The 17,362-nt window shown below is 44.6% G+C and overlaps 1 protein-coding gene across 3 annotated transcripts in view; it reads left to right on the plus strand.

Moving 5' to 3' along the window:
• Positions 1 to 4,196: 4,196 nt before the first annotated feature.
• Positions 4,197 to 17,362, plus strand: part of CAMK4 (calcium/calmodulin dependent protein kinase IV) — a 142,392-nt gene continuing 129,226 nt past the window's right edge. Inside the window, exon 1 of one of the 3 annotated variants that reach the window (XM_084832090.1) lies at positions 4,197 to 4,847. In XM_084832090.1, the coding sequence (XP_084688216.1) occupies positions 4,636 to 4,847 (212 nt within the window). In that variant the 5' untranslated portion in view covers positions 4,197 to 4,635. The remainder of the gene's footprint in view (positions 4,848 to 17,362) is intronic. The other 2 variants (XM_084832091.1, XM_084832089.1) reach the window with 2 other exon arrangements.

A 17,362-nucleotide genomic window follows, 5' to 3' on the forward strand; every position in this document is an offset into this window, starting at 1 on the left:
CAAAGCGAGGGGCAATGCCTCTGCAGGGGGGATGGCAGGGGCTCAGGAGCCACCGGATTTGGATCTCAACGGGGCGGTCTTACAGTAACATGGGCCCATGGTGGAAGCGGGGCATAAGCAGGTGAAAACGCCGTTAGCTCTGCCAGATCTTCATACGGGGCTTCTAACACTGGTTGTACTTTCTTGGCCAATTTTTCTTTTCTGAGCACCAAAACTTTTGCCTAGGATTCTAGGCATTTCTTTAGCCATGGAGGAGAAGCGCGGACTATGGAATCTCACGAGTTTATGTAGGGAAATTGGTCGGGGTGCCCAGGTCTCCCAACCACAATGGCATATACACGGCTGATTTTGCTGGGCTCCAAAGAGCCTTCAGTAGGCCATCCTACACCAAAAGACGGCCACTCTATTTCACACAAAGTCCACAACCGTTGAGGATTCATGGGGGGTTCACTATAATCTCCACTAAAACCTTTTTTAAAATTTGCTAGCATACATCCCAAGGGGGTGCAAGGTTTGCTTCCCCCACCACCCATAGCCTCCCTCCTAAATTGAGGACAGACACAATTAGGGAATGGGAACTGGTCAGTGAGTAAGGGGTCTCACTGGCCGACACAAGAGGATTTTACACTCCACGCACTTCGCTACTGGCCTGGGCACCCGGACAGTCAATGGTATGTGTCAGAAACCGCAGTAGCCACTCACACAATCATCAATTTCATCACTTCATTCATATGTTCCTGCCACCCACTTTTCCCACTTTTCACTAGAGCGGAAAGCGGCTTCCCCAGCTTCCTGCTGAGTACTGGCCGGCTGAGTACTGGCGCCTGCTCGGGGGTGTGATCAGGCCCCCCTTCTACCCGCAAGGAGTAGGTTATTTTGTATACGTACACTAACACTGACCTTCTTCATAAGGTGGGGCCCTCTTTTTTTCTGCCCAGTGGCCTTTCTCCCTAAAGGCGGGGCCCTCTTTTTACTCCATATACTTGCCTTTCTCCTGAAGGCTTCCAATGTCGGTTTCAACTCAATTGCAGCTGCGATACAGGCAGGGCTCAAGTTCCTTCCTCAGCTTCCCAAGGTTCTCTTGCTGCTCGCTGCCGTTTGGGTGATCCCGGCGCAGGCCCTCTCCCGTTTACCCGACAAAAAGGTCGGTGGCGCCAAGAAAGGGAGGCATGCGCCGAGCTCTCCCTCCCGGTGCGGCGATTAAGAGCAGGCAACTGCCACCTCTCTGTCTCAGAGCCTGCCACGTCCGAGTCATGGCACCATTTATGTTGCAGAACTCAGAGTGAGAGAGACCACGGAGTGAAGGAAAAAAAGATTCTTTATTTAACGCTTAAGGATGGAATCATTTCCAAAGAGCCAGAAGCCCCGATTTACATCAGTACATTGTTTTTATAGACATTGTGACACATATGAAACGGCTCCTCCTCCCCCTCCCGTGTGGGGTTGCAGTCCTCAACATTTCCTCTCCTAGCACCATTGTCTATATCCCAGGAACTGGGTCATAGGCCATGATAAACAAAGAACATAATATGCAAGAACATGATATCCACTATTCTGACCTTAGCCTTGCTAACTAGATAAGACATTCTTGCGTCTTATCGGCTTACAAACATATATTCAAGGGAGAAAGAGCTCAGCAAGAACATGAAGCATGAGACTGCATGAGGCTACTTAGTCTGACCCCCGATATGGCTGCTACAATATGACCTAATTAGAAAATGGACTCAAAGCAATGTCAAACACAATGGATATTTTATGTGTCTTAATATAACGGGATGTCTGAGGCTTAAATAATAAATTGCTACTTTGATACAAAATAATTTCTGTGTATCGGTGACAGAATATTAATGTAGCCATACTCAAGTATGCAGTTAACTATAATATTACAACGGCCTTTTGTTGTTGTTAAAGGTCATACAATTTGTTAATGATTTTGCTTATTCAAATGCATACTTAAAAATAACTTTATATTTACAACTTTTAATGTCAACATTGTTTTAAACTAATTTGAAGGCTCAGCGGCTGTCCTTAGATTTTTCTGTATCTCTGCTCTCACAAAATAACCACATGTCACAAAAAACAGGTAACATGTCACCTAGCAACAGGAAGTGCAGGCAAGAAAAGTTCCAGACCAGGCAGAAAGTCACAGTGGAGGCATGAATGAATAAACTGGGTGTCTTGAAAGAACAAGGGCCCCACAATCCAAGGATGACAGAAACAACAGTGGGGTGAGTGTAGCAGATTTTTTTTAAAAACCAGTGATAGATTACTTTCCCCAGTCTCACCTAAAACAAGGCAATTTGGGCTTGATTCAGATTGGGGTCAAATTAGGTCTTACCATTAGGTTATGCTACGACCTATGTTAATTCACCAAAGTAACTGAACACTACCAGATCTTTACACTATAATTTCCATTGTTCATAATCAGGGGCATAGATTTACAGAGAAATACTGAATAGTTCCAAGCCAACACTATAAATCAGCAGTTCTCAGACTTTTGATACATCATCATATTCATCCTTTTTTCTTTAACCTTCCCCTTACTCCAGAAATCACACCTATGGCTTAACCTCAACATTACATTCTTCATCCCCTTATACTGCATTATTTCTAACCCCCATTGACCATGCATTAAAATATATATGAGCTATGGAGCACTTTACACATTATATTCTTTAGATGTATACTTTAAGATGTTCTAATTCCACACCCAAACATTTGAAAATGTGAAAGTGTACACTTCAAATATTTTAAGTATGCACCTTTCTACATAGGAAAGCAGTATCAAGCTCTATGCAAAAGACTAAATCATCACAAATCTGATATTGGAAATAGCAACATTCAAAAACCAGTGGGAGGTCATTTCAGTCTTCCAGAACATGTCACTGAAAGCGGTTATTCTCCAACAAAAATTGCCATTCTCCAACAAAGTAATTAAAATGGAGACTCCAATGTGAAATTGCTGGATTAAAACTCATCAAGAAGTTTGATTCTAACCATTTAAGCTTGAATCAAGATAACGGTTTCCTGTCCCACTATCATTACAGGCATTAATTAACTTAGCAATGCTAGAATGATTGTTATCATCAATTACTGCTATTGTGAATGGTCACAGCTCATTTTCAGCTTTAAATAGAATTGTTACAGACTGTACTTTTTACATTTCATTGTCATTTGACCCCACAGTTTACCTCTCTCTCTCTCTCTCTCTCTCTCTTGTGTGTGTGTGTGTGTGTGTGTGTGTTTATGATATATCTCCCAACTGAGGACAACACTTCATGCACCTGATGAAGTGGACTCTAGTCCATGAAATTTTATGCCAAAGTAAGCCTTTGAAGGCACAAAACTCTTTATTTTTTACCTTAAAATGTAGGGTGAATGCAACACACGGAGCATATTCATTCATTAGGCAGTCGTGATTGGTTCCCTGTTGAATGAGAATATGGGTTTGCTTCAGTGTAATGTGTGAAATGGCCCAAAATTGAATAATACTGCAGTCCTCTTTAAAGCACATTATTATCTACGGATGGATTGATAAGTTTAGAATTCCACTGTCTTATTGTATTTAAGTCGCAAAAGAAACCACCTTTTGCACATGGTTGACTTGTGCTTAGCTGTAGTTTGCAACATGAACCTTGTAGAGAAGTATGTCAACCCGTTCAAGGATACCAAGGGACATCTTGCCCCCAGCCCAGCCCAGCCCAGCCCATTTATACGGGGGAAGGGCAGTTAAAGCAGGGAAGAACACTAGAGGAGAGGGGGAACCGGATGAGGTGACGGCGCGAGGTCGGGAAGGAAGACAAGAAGCCAGAGTCGGCGTGTTCACAAAGAGCGCGCCTTCTTCTACCTGGGCGAGGAAGCCAGGGCGCATTAGGGCCCTGCGGGAAGGCAGAGGCGCCCGGGGTCCCCGTCCTACCATATGTGCCTCACATACACATCGCCCGCGCGAGGAGGGGGGGGGGGGAAGGCTGGCAGGCAGCGGCGGGGCTGGAGCTGCGCTGATTTGAGCCTGGGACGTCTGCCAGCAGCTGCCTCCTCCGTGGGTTGCGATGGCAGCGGCGGCAGCCGCCCTCTCATTCGACGAAATGCTCCTCCGAAGCCCGGCGCTTGCTTGGCTACCTCCGTCCCCTCCACCGTCCGTCCCCTTGGCACACGTTCTTCACCCCCGCCCGCCGGCGCGCACCCCCCGCTCACGTGGCAGCGCGCCCGGGTTGCCCTCCTTAGGCCGTCAGAAAGGGGGCTTCTGCCTGGCCGCTGGCTGCGGGGCGACGCCCCCCTACCCACCCACTCTGTGCGTGTGGCGGGGGGGCATGTGTCTGAGCGCGCGCGCCTGAGCCAGGAGAGAGAAGGGGGGCGCGCGCGAGCGCGCGCGCTCCTCCTGCAGCCGCCTCGTGCCGCCTCCTGGTTCAGTCAGTCCGAGCGGCTCCGGTTGCTGCGGCGGCCGGCTGGAAGTTTGGCTGGCGGCTCCGGTTCTCCTCCGGCAGCCCGCGAGAGCTGCCCAGCCCAGCCGCCGGAGGCGGGGGCGGAAGTGCAGAGCCCGCCGCTCGCTAGCCGCTTTGTCCTGCTTCTTCCTTCCCAGCCCGTGAAGAGCCGGCGAGCCCGGCGGACCCCGACGCCGCTGCCCTCCGCCGCAGCATGCTGAAAGTCACCATGCCCTCGTCGCCGTCGCCGTCGTCGTCGCCCTCCACCTCGTCCACCGCCACCGGCGCGGCTGCTGCTGGCGCTGCCTCCGCCGCGGGCCGGGTGGGGGGCGCTGCCGCCGCCGCCGCCGTCCCGGATTACTGGATCGACGGCTCCAACAGAGACACCTTGGCCGATTATTACGAGCTGGAGTCAGAGCTGGGACGGTAAGGAGGCGAGAGCTTTGCGCGGGCGCCGCAAGGAACAGAGCAGGGGAGGAAGAAGGCTGGGGGGAAAGCCAGCTTGGGGGGAGCAGGAGGCGGCGGCGGCGGCGGGGAGACAGAGAGAGCAATGCAGCGCGCGATTCTGGGGCACAAAATGCATCCTGGGCTGGGCAAGGCGCTGGTGCTGCAGGATGGAGCGCGGGGGAGGGTGAATAGCGGGGGAGGGGTGGTGGTGGTGGTGGTGGTGTGATCCTTAGGCTCGGAGGCGCCGGACAGTTCTTGGGCATGTCAAGGCAGAGAGACCATCTTCGTACGCAGAGCAGAGGCAGCCCTAGACAAAGCGGTGCCCGTGGCGGATTCGAGTGCCGGCGAGCCAGGCAGAAAGGGACAATCCGGCGCAGAACGATGCACCGGTTGAGATACGAACGGAGGCGGGGCAATGCGGGGGGAGCAGAGGGCAAATTCCTGTACAGTGCAATGGATTGTGTGGAGGGAGGTGTTTGTAGGGGGTAGTGGTCCAGGCGGAGAGAGGGAGAGAGAGGTTCTATTCCTAGACAGCAGTGCCAGTGGGATGGCCAAGAATGTAGTTGTATTTAGAACAATATTTGGGGAGGGTAAAGATGACTTGTATAGGGCAGTATGTGTGTGTGCGAGGGGCGGGGTAGGAAAGCAGGATGGTAATGCTTGGCCAAAGGAGGATTAATTCAGGAATGTGGCAAGGTAGAGGACAAGGTTATGGTTATGGTGAAACTGCCATGTGGGACATCACTGTGCAAAATGGGATGGCTACGGGTACCTTTCATTTGCAGTTGCTGATGCTGTGGAGCATGGATTGAAATGTGGGTGAATGTGCTAGGTTGGTATCTCAACACCTCTGTTCAGTCATACTGGGAGAAATTCTTACACTCCCCAGCCCCCTTCCCACGCTGTATTGAGGAGAAAAAGCTGAAAACAACTGAGCTATTCCTTCCAGTTCGCTGATGCCCCTTTTCTTTACATGTGTAGGAGGCAGTATTGAAAGGTGCACCATCTGTAGTGCTCTAATAGGAGATGAAGATCTGCATGTTTTTTAATTTAAAAAACACGTGCGCGCGCGCACACAGAGTAATCAGAATTATTATTTCAGCCATGTTAAACTTCTTCTATGAGGCAAATTACATTGAAAACTGAATTTAAATACTAGCTTGGTGTTGTGGTCCTGCCAGTAGTTGCTAGAGAGGGGGAATGAATCATTTAAAACAGTTGAAAGCAAGAATAATAAACTGATGCCCTGGTTCAAAGAAACAAACAGCCTCGCACTAATTATCTGGGAAGAGGCTAAGCTCATCTTCTGAAACATAAAGAAATGTTTTGCAAATAACATCTCAAGAGCATCATTATTCAGGATAATTATTCAGCGGTAGCAGCTGTTGAGTACTTATGGCTTGACAGATCATTTGTGTTTGTGTTGACAGAGCATTTCTGTAAATTCTGTGTTCCTAATGCTATTTAGATCAGCTTGCAAACTGGATAGGTGACAGTACAGAGGTAGAAATCTCATAGTTGCATATAGCTTTCTTATAGTGAACAATGGTCATTCTAAGTTGAAACTTAAACCATTTTTAATGTAAAAATTGTTTGGAACAATGTTCAACCTGTCCCCCAATCCAAAAGTTTGTTTCTCAGAGAGCAACATTTTACTTAATTTTGGAGAGGCTGTGAAAACACCAGTATTTGGCTTAGCTAGAGGAACAATGAAAGAACCAATATTTTAGTTAAATAATTGTGGAGGTATGAGCCCAGTAACCCCACTCAAGATATGGGAGAGACTGTGGTGTCGTGTGAGCTTCCTCTTAATGTACTTTGATACAAGTTTAGGAGGAGTCTTGAGTGGAGTATTTCCTTGCCTGTGGCTGTAAAGGATGATTACCGATGGGCAAAAATACTGGCATGGGAATGGCATGGAAAACCGAGAAGGGAAGATAAAATATCATCTGACAGCATGTTCCCTATGTTTAGTAATATGCATCTAGAAATACCAGCTGAAAATACTTGACTATACTGTAAACATACATGTCATTAGTATCTGACACTTCAAACCATTGAGAAAGCAAGTAGCCAAAGACTCCATTGAGTCACTCATGCATTTTCCATTTCCTTACTAAATACGGGATAAGGGACCAAAGGCTTCAATGAGCAACCATTTGACATGCTGTACCTGTATCCCATCCCTGCTTCAGACACTTGTTTCAGTGGCATCTCTGTGCTGCTGCTCACTACCCATCCCTTTTTGCTGCTGCAATTGCTTCTAACCAGAGTAGCACTCACCATAAGGATAGAGCACTGGGAACAATGGCAGGAAGGGAGAAACAGATGTCATTGAGTAGGAGCCCATGGAGCTAAATAAGAATGGAGAAAGAGCCCAGATAAACAGAGGATGTGGGGGATAGGCAATCTCCCCCACAAAAGGTATTTACCAGGCACATAATTAAAGCAAAAGGTCAAGCAGGTTCAAACACTTTCAGCCAATGGTGGTGAATGTGTGACACTCCAGAAGTTCCTGGACTTGTACTCCCATCAGCTCTAGCCAGTATGGCCAATGGCACTGGATGATGGGAGTTGCAGGACATCTGGAGGTCCACATGTTCTCCAACCCTGCTTTAAGCAGAAAACATAACATGGGACAATTCCTGCTTTCAATGGCCTGTATAGATTGGCCACTTTTATAATCTATCTAAATGGTGTTGTTGTTGTTCAGTCGTTCAGTCATGTCCGACTCTTCGTGACCCCATGGACCATAGCACGCCAGGCCTTCCTGTCCTGCGCACTCTCCCGGAGTGTGCTCAGGTTCATATTCATTGCATCGGTGATGCTATCTAGCCATCTCATCCTCTGCCATCCCCTTCTCCTTTTGCCTTCAGTCTTTCCCAGCATCAGGGTCTTTTCCAGAGAGTTTTCTCTTCGCATTAGGTGGCCAAAATATTTGAGCTTCAGTATCTGTCCTTCCAATGAGCACTCAGGGTTGATTTCCTTTAGGATGGACTGATTGGACCTCCTTGCAGTCCAGGGGACTCGTAAGAGTCTTCTCCAGCACCACAGTTCGAAAGCATCCATTCTTCGGCACTCAGCCTTCCTTATAGTCCAGCTCTCACAGCCATACATTACTACTGGGAAAACCATAGCTTTGATTAGACAGACCTTTGTTGGCAAGGTGATGTCTCTGCTTCTTACTATGCTGTCTAGGTTTGCCATAGCTTTCCTCCCAAGGAGCAAGCGTCTTTTAATTTCATGGCTACAGTCACCGTCTGCGGTGATCTTGGAGCCCAAGAAAGTAAAATCTGTCACTGCTTCCATTTCTTCCCCTTCTATATGCCAGGAAGTGATGGGGCCAGATGCCATGATCTTAGTTTTTTTAATGTTGAGTTTCAAACCAGCTTTTGCACTCTCCTCTTTCACCCTCAACAAGAGGCTCTTGAGATCCTCTTCGCTTTCTGCCATTAGGGTGGTATCGTCTGCATATCGGAGGTTGTTGATAATTCTCCCGGCAATCTTAATTCCGACCTGTGATTCATCCAACCCGGCATTTCTCATGATGTACTCTGCATATAAGTTAAATAAGCAGGGTGACAATATGCAGCCTTGTCGTACTCCTTTCCCAATTTTGAACCACTCGGTTGTTCCATGTCCGGTTCTTACTGTTGCTTCTTGACCCTCGTACAGGTTTCTCAGGAGACAGGTAAGGTGGTCTGGTACTCCCATCACTTTAAGAATTTTTCACAATTTGTTGTGATCCACACAATCAAAGGCTTTAGCGTAGTCAATGAAGCAGAAATAGACGTTCTTCTGGAATTCTCTTGCTTTCTCCATGATGCAGCGAACGTTGGCGATTTGATCTCTAGTTCCTCTGCCTCTTCGAAACCCAGCTTGTACTTCTGGTAGTTCTCGGTTCGCATACTGCTGAAGCCTAGCTTGTAGGATTTTGAGCATCACCTTGCTGGCATGTGAAATGAGCGCAATTGTGCGGTAGTTTGAACACTCTTTGGCATTGCCCTTCTTTGGAATTGGAATGTAAACTGACCTTTTCCAGTCTTGCGGCCATTGCTGAGTGTTCCAAATTTGTTGGCATATTGAATGCAGCACTTTAACAGCATCATCTTTTAGGATTTATGAAGTAGTAAAAAGCAATGAGACCTTTACAAAATTAATAGAATCATAGAATAGAAGGGTTGTAAGGGGCCTACAAGGCCATCGATAGGATACATCTGAATAATTAAATGAAACTTGAAGATGTGATAATGATAATAAGATATGGACACATAACTTAGGCAAAAAGCCATTTAAGCAGTGTTTTGATGATGGAGAACTGAAAAGAACTGAAAACAAACTATTTAACCATATATTGCACTGTATTGTAAAAACATGGCTTTTTACCAAAGCCTTTGAAGGCTAAATGCATCCCCTAGCCATTGTTTTAACTGTTTTATTGTTTTAGATTTTAACTGGTTTTATCTTGTTTAATAGTTTAATATGTTTTTAGGTCTTTAAATTATTTATTGTTTTATACTGTTTAAATTGATTTTAACTGTATGCTGCCATGAGATCTTAATGATATAGGGTGGGATAGAAATGTTTTAAATAAATAAAATATTGTGCTCTGCACTTTTCTGGAGGTCCCATGTTTGCTGAATAGAGGGTGGGGTGCTCCCCTCCCTGCCCCCCCTTTGAGACCAGTCCTGTGGTAGCTCACCTTCCTAGGCAAAATAAAGACCACTGAGTCAAGGTGCTGGGGAAGCCACTCACACTCCCTTGTCAACAGTACGCTTTGTTCTACTGTTACTAGTGAAAATAACCCCTGTACCAGTGGTGGGAAATGTGTGGCTCACCAGATGTTGTTGGACTTCAACTGCCAATATATAGTCAACTAACAAATGGGCCAGCTTTGCATGGGTTAGGATTGCCTTTAGGTTGATACAGAGAAGCCTTCAAGCAAGCTTAGACAGCTGCCACAGTTGGACACACTGTGCTCGCCCCATGTGAGTGAAGGCACACCTGCTGGCACCCCTAGGCATGGCCCCTGCCATGGTCCACCCCTGTAGCCCCCACAGGAGAGGTCTGTCCACTCCATGCCCCTTAGAGGGAGCTGCCCCACCACAGGGGGGGGGGCAGGCCTATAACTCAGCCTACTAATCTTCCCTGGTTTCAAACTGTACTTGTTCTTTTTTCATACTTTAACATGGTTGTTGTTTTTGTTTTTTGTTTTCAATATTTGGGGATGTTTTGTTTTTTAAAATGTCTAAAAACATGAAAAACATGAATGGTGTATGGTTAAAGTCTGCTTGCTGCAGTGCTGAATCATGATGCGGTTTGGTTGAAATCGATCAAATGGTATTGAAGCAGTATAACTTTAAATTTTTTGATTTGCCACCTTTTTGGTTCAAGATGGCAGCTGAAATTTTCACTGTGCCTAAAACCTGAGATGGTTGAACAAACAGAGGTTGAACAAATCCGAAAAGTTTCATAACAATTGGATGTACGGTTTTCAAGTCCATCGAGGACATACGAACAAGCACTTTTATTTATATAGAAGAGATGGTGATGGATGATAGGAATTGTAGTCCAACAACATCTGGAGGACCACATATTCCCCGTCCTTGCTGTAAACAGTTCTGCTGAAAATGTCTGTGTCAGATAGAGTAGCAATGTAACTGATGTGAATTCACACACTTCTGTCATCTATTTGTAATAAGCTGAGGAATTGTTAAATACTTACATCTTTCTGTGGGCAAGGAAAATCCTGCTTGCCTTACTCATTCAAGGAAAGATTAAAGGTTCATGAGTGAGGATTGCAGAGCTCCATAGCTCATATTTTAATGTTTTACATGGTTTCATAATTTAGTCTTATATTTTTATAATATGATGTTAATATTTAAAGAACATGGAGTGCTGGGAATAGTGGTAAAGACATTAGAGTTCATGTTTATCTTATACAGCTTTCTTGCTAGCTAAGTCTCCTTTTGCAAAACATTGTAGCAATGCTTTCTAGAACTGCTGAATGCATCAAAAGTTCTAATTTATTTTCTTTTGGAGCGTATTGTCAATTGAGTCACAACATAGTAGTGTTTAACTATCAGACAAAGGTTTGGAAAATATAGATTGTTTTTGCACATTAGAGTTACATTGGCTCCTAATGTAAAGGTAAAACCTACTTTTGCTGGGATGGACAATGTGCTTCATTTTTAGTGTCACAAATGATGTTTGAGATGTCTATTATATCTGAATCTCTGGCACAAGACAGAGCCATGCACTCATCAGTGGTGCACAAAATCAGTACCTTTGGGGAGTCCTTGTCTTCCTTCTTTTCCCTATGCTCCTAGTTAGCTGCTGTGTATGGCTGTGCATGTATGTATGTATCAGATTATATCTGGCCTAACACGTGTGGTGTTTCTTACTCTCTATTTGGTTTTCTTTTCTGGGCAGGAAGAAGGTGATCTATAGGGATCCAGAAGGGATTCTCTTTCATGGGCAGATTATTGTCTGGTTAAATTTGGACTCATGATGAGTTTTACCCTCTCCTGGGAAAGGGGGATATTAGAATGGTCCATGCCTGGAGCCTGATGACACATATAGTTTCCTGATACCTCTTGGGGATTTTTCAGATGACATGGCCGGCAGTCCTGTCACTGTCCTGCTATTGGTTCTACTAATAACGAACCAGCTCATTTCAAATTATTGAATTGAGGTTCTGTGCCCATCCCTCCCCTCCCTCTGTAAGAACTGTATGTATTTAGAAGTTGACAATTTCACCTCAGTTTCAGAAACACTAAATTCTATTTTTCACTACTATTCATCATTGCTGCTAGAGTGTCCTTGTGGTGTAGCCATCTGTTTGCATACTAGAAGGTGTATTGTCTTTTCAAGGACTTTTTCCTTCTGCTGGAGAATTGATGAGAGCACCAAGGGCTCAGTATTTTTCAGTTTCACTCCGAGAGCTTCTCTAAAACATTTTCATAGGAAGCTGATGTGACGAAATGGTATATTGTTTTATGGTTTCATTGTCTACTATAATGTCTGTTTGCATGGTTGATATATTATAACATGTCTTGTCTCTTTAAGACTTTGGTAAGTACGTGGGAAGGGGGAATTGGAATGTTCAGAATTTAAGTACTTTTCCTGATTGTTTTTTAATGCTGGGAGAGAGGGAGAATAACAGGAGCTGGGTTTGCCTTGAGTGGTTAGATAGGGCTTAGTGGCGTGAGGGTTGGGAAGGACTCTGGACTCTAGCTTTGGGGGTGGATCAGTTCCCTGGGAGGTGGAGGGAGGTTTCATTACTATTTTAAAGACTATGATTAGATGGGGTAGAGAAAGCAAGGATTTAATAAAATGTAAAACAATTCTTTACCACATGTTATACCAACTAACTTGAAACATCTTATCTTTTGTAAATAAAGTTTAATTTTTATTTTGTTAATACCAACCATGTCATTCTCAGTCTCATTATTAACAGGGAAAAGGGTTGATGATAATAAGAATGTAATAAGATAGAGTCACCAGATCTACAGAGAGAGAGAGAGAGAGAGAGAAACTGAAGGTTCTTTCCTAACTCAGAGCATCTCTACACCAGCCTAAAGTCCCGCATTTAAAAGGGGGCTTTCTGCTTCTATTTTAAATGCCGGATCACAACATACTCCCTTTACACGTGCTTCCTTTCCCCCTCCTTCTCCCCCTTATCTGAGCCACCCATGTGTTTAATTGATCTACTTCCTCTTCTTGCGACTTTTCCTTTTTTCACGGAGGGAACTGAAGCTGAACACAAGCAGGGCCATTTGGTACCTCATTATCTCTGATCTATTTAAAAATGGATTAAAGGTCATTTACTGTGGGAGATGCCTGGAGATTAACAGTGTCATCTAAAGGGTCCACAAACTTCTGTGAATGAGCAATCTCAATAGCAGGATAAAAGCTCCATGTAAAAAAGTCCTAAGAGAGTGGTGGCAGCAACAGGTTCAAACGTTTGTAGAAGAAAAGAGGTTTTTTTTCAGCAGTAGGAGAAAAACAGCTCTCTAGTGGACTTTGTGGTTATTATGGTTGTACCCCTTCCTCACACATTTGCTCTCTGGTTTTCCCTAAAGGAAGAGGTTGAAGGAATATAAAGATATAAAGAATTCTAGAATTAGAATTGGTACCTGATGCTGTGGAGAGTTTTCATGAGGAGTGGTGATGAGATAGTAGTCACATATAGGGAAAGGGTGGATACGGCACACTGCCTTATACTGAGTCAGACCATTGGTCCATCAAGCCCAATATTGGCGAAACTGACTGGCAGCACCTCTCCAGGGCTACAGGCAGGAGTTTTTTTCAGTCCTTCCTGGAAAAGCCAGGGACCTCTGCATGTAAATCATGTGCTCTACCATTGGGCTAAGACCCCTTCTGTTTTCCTTCTTGAAGCAACATCGGTACCCACACGAATAAGCAATATGGAGTAGTAGTCAGAGGTTTTAATGAACTTTTGCAACTTTTCTGTGATGCCCTATCCTTCTCCTCCTTGGTCCTCTCCAGATGTCTTGGGTGACAACTCCCATCATCCCCAGCCAGCATGGCTATTGGCCAATTTACTCCAAAAGTGCAATTGGTCTCCATGAGATAAATGAAGTAGCAAGTCTACTGGCCAATTTACTACTTTACATTACCAATTTACATGGCCATTGGCCATGCTGGCTGGGGATAATGGGAGTTGTAGCCCAACACATCTGGAGAGGACCAGGTTGGGGAAGGCTGCTATTAATACATGATGCCTCTTAAAAGTGACTCACTAATAACCACAACCCCTTTCATCTTTTGCAAATAGAGATAAGTTGTTTTTACCTTCTTTTGGCATTGTTAGAGTTGCCTTCTGGCTAGTTTCCAACCTGCTCTTTTATTAGCTAGGTAATGTCAGGTAAGAAGCTATTGATATGGCTTGACACATGCATATGAATGACCAGTAACCTTTTTTGTTAGTTTGGGAGAGGCTGCAACTCTTAAGTGGCACCCAAGTTGTTTTCATGTTTACCTGTCCTTTTTCCAAAGAAAAATCTTTTCAGATCCTAGCTCATACTATTTTTCAGTGAAAAGAGTTGCTTGCTTTCCTGCTGCTCCTCTCCCAATACCAAAAAGTTTGGTACTGAAGTGCTTGCCAGTTGTGAAGGCTATATGACAAAGGGTTTGCTATTATTGATTTGAAAAATAACTATTCAGCTATTTTATAGATGACTCCTCAAGCATTTCTACACCAGCCTAAAATTCCACATTTAAAACAGGGTCACGATGGACTCTCTTTACATGAGCTTCCTTTCTCCCTTCCTTTGCCCCCTTATCTGAGTCTTCAATATGTTTCATTATACAGCCACTAGATCTAGCTCTTATTGTGGGTTTTCCTCTTTTCACAGGGAACTCAAGCTCTATAATTTGATAGCTAATTTTCTCTGATCTTTCAAAAAAATGTAATAAAGGTCATTTAGTGTGGGAGATGCCCTGGAGGTTGATGACATCATGTAAAGGACCCTCAAACTTCCCTGAGTAACCAAACTCAATAGCAGGATAGCAGCTTGTAATGCCTCTGCTGTTGTGTCTTGTTACTTACCTCACAGAGACCAAATGCATATTGGGAGTAAATTGGAGGTGGCTGATGACTTGGTGTTATCAGAGAGACAGATATGGGGAAAGTTCAAGTTCTACATGTTAGGTCCATTTCATAAATTTTCATATCCACCTGAAGCTGAATTTAGTAAATGTTATTCCATCGAGAAGCTGTTTCTGTGAGGTGGCTTCCCACACAGTTGCAGTGAGTTTAACCATACTAGTGTAACCCCACTTCCTAAGCTAGGAATTAAATTAGGGTGAACTAATTTAAGACTCAGTGGTCTTATAGGCCCCTTCCAACCCCACTATTCTACTATTCTATGATTCTAAGATATTGAATTACATGTGAGAGTTTGAATGTTCTAGCTACACTCAGCTGCAGTGAATTAATAGTGTGCTTTTGATGCTGCCTTACATGTTCTGAGGTTTTGTCAAGTGTGAAGCAGCCTAAAGTCTCTAGCCCTCTCTTGTTTGGAGACTAAATTTGAGAGCCAGTGTTGTGTAGTGGTTAGAGTGTTCGACTGGGAATGGGGAGTCCCGGGTTCTAGTTCCACCCTGCCATGAAGGTCACTGAGTGACCTTGGGCCAATCACTGACTCTACCTCACAGGGTTGTTGTGAGGATAAAATGCAGAGGAGAATCATGTATTGCACCTTGGGCTCTTTGGCAGAAGAGCAGGATATAAATGTAGCAAACAAACAAATCTTAGAAAGGGATGAGTTGCACTTTATAGTCTCAGAAATCAAAGGACTTCCAGCAACTGGGAAGCTCACCTGTGGAGTTGGGAGCAATTATGCTTACACAGGGTTATGCACATCATGATGCAGCTGACACCCCCTGACCTGCCACAAGCACTTGCAGATGGTCTTTTTAGGATGGTACATCCCTTAGTAAAGTAGCTGACCTCCCCCGCCCCCACACACTCTCCCTCTCTGGGAACAATGGCTTCCAAACCATCCACTCTGAGAGATCAGTAATATTGCAGAGCAGCTAATAGAACAGGAGTGGGATTTTGGAATTGGGCTGCTCACATCAGGCGAGAACACTTGAATACCGAAAATATATTTTTATTGATAACACACAGAGATGCTAAAACATCAAAAAGGACCAGGCATAACATATGTAGAACCATTAGTGGGGCTATGCTGAGCTGTTTCTAAAATGTAAATTATTTTTGACATTACACTGAAGTAAGCACATCCATCCCAAGTGCCTTCTCTCCTGACAGGGGATGATGGAGAATGGTGGCGGCAGCTCCCACCACCACCAGTGCTGCCATTGTCCTTCATCAATGTCAGTGCCCTCAGCCCTCTGCTCCCAGCCTTTAAATTTGTGCAAATCTCCCCTCTGTTTACTACCCAGCCTTTACATTTGCACAAATTTCCCCTCCATTTACTCCCCAGCCTTTATATTTGCATATGTTTATGATCACCAGCGCTGCTCTGTAGTGAAGCAGGAAGGAGGGCTGGGAACCCAAAGCAAAGGATGAAATAGACCAGGACATTGACAGTGTGGGGAAATTATGCAAAATTCATGGCAGGGCAGTAGAATGGAAGGGAAATCTGTGCAAATTTCAAGGGAAAGCAGTAAAACAGAGGGGAATTCTGTGCAAAGTGCCCAGCAGCGAAAATAACAAATTTTTTAAAAAATGTGAACATATTTGGGACATTCTCTGGTATCCTTTCTTCATGACCCCTACCAAAAAAAAATCCATCATGAGGCCAAGAAGGGATGAGGGAGAATGGCAGTGGCAGTAGTGTGAAAAGAGGGAGAATCTGCACAAATCTCATGGTAGAGCAGTAGAATGGATGGGAAATTTGTGCAAATCTCATGGCAGGAAAAATATTTTTTTTAAAAAAGGTTGTGAATGCCTTCCCATGGTTGTTGCTACTTCACTGTAAGGGAAGCACCAAAGTGGAGAACATTGACAAAAGGGGGATAAGGGAAAGCTTAGCTAAATAGCAGATAGGCATCTTGCATAAGAGCCTGATTTTTTTTTTTTTTTAAGCATGTGAACGCATTCCCACATTCATAAGGACTCGGAAAATTATTTTCTTTTAGCATTCTGATGTGGGAGGGGTGGGGGGAGTTTTCCTTGTCATCTGGCAAGTGAAGCAGACCAATTGCAGAAAGGTGCTGACATAGGGAAGGAGGATTTCTGCCACAAAGCTCCTGGGCAAGTGACAAGTGATCTGGAGGATTGAGAGGGACTGAGCTAGAAACAAGCCATGACAACCCGCCAAGTGGGTGATTATCTGTTGGGAGTAATGGAGAAACCACCCACCTTGGCTTCTTCTCAGGGTGACTTAGCATGATGTGTGAACATGCCCACTGTCAGACTGTTGCCAGCCCTGTTATGTCTCACTGGATCATATGGGCCAGCACCTGGGATACACAAGTGGGGAGAGGGTCTTCTCCCCACTTGTGTATCCCAGGTGCCGGGATGTGCAAGGAAGTAGGAAGAGCATAACTTGTGAACAGTGGGTAATGTACATTAACTGAAGAGTGATCGTTTGAAAATACACAGCCTTGCTCTTTTCATAAGCTCCATTCTATGCTGCTTTCTGGACTTTTGCTAGAAGATGATTAAATAGACAGAACATAAACATTAAGCTTTGAAATCTTCGTTTAATGTTTATACTGGAAATGCTGGGGATAGGCATCTTTCTTTGAGAACTCATGGAAACAGCTGCTGCCTGCTGGTAAACCCACACAAAGCTTAATTTAACTTTCAGTATACTGAGGTCATTTTGATCTGTGCAGCATGGCTGTTGACTGCAAACCCTCTTCCATGCACAAAGATTTTAGCATGAAAGCAGCAAAAGCATCATCATAGTGAGTAGAGCTTGGAAAATCACAGCGCTTCACTTTGTGTTTAGGTGGTCGAATATATATGCATGTAGCTACCTCATTCATTAAAG

The sequence above is a fragment of the Heloderma suspectum genome, chromosome 2, assembly GCF_057233095.1.
Source record: "Heloderma suspectum isolate Gila_16-S chromosome 2, 16-S_ref, whole genome shotgun sequence".
In the NCBI taxonomy this organism is placed as follows: domain Eukaryota; kingdom Metazoa; phylum Chordata; class Lepidosauria; order Squamata; family Helodermatidae; genus Heloderma; species Heloderma suspectum.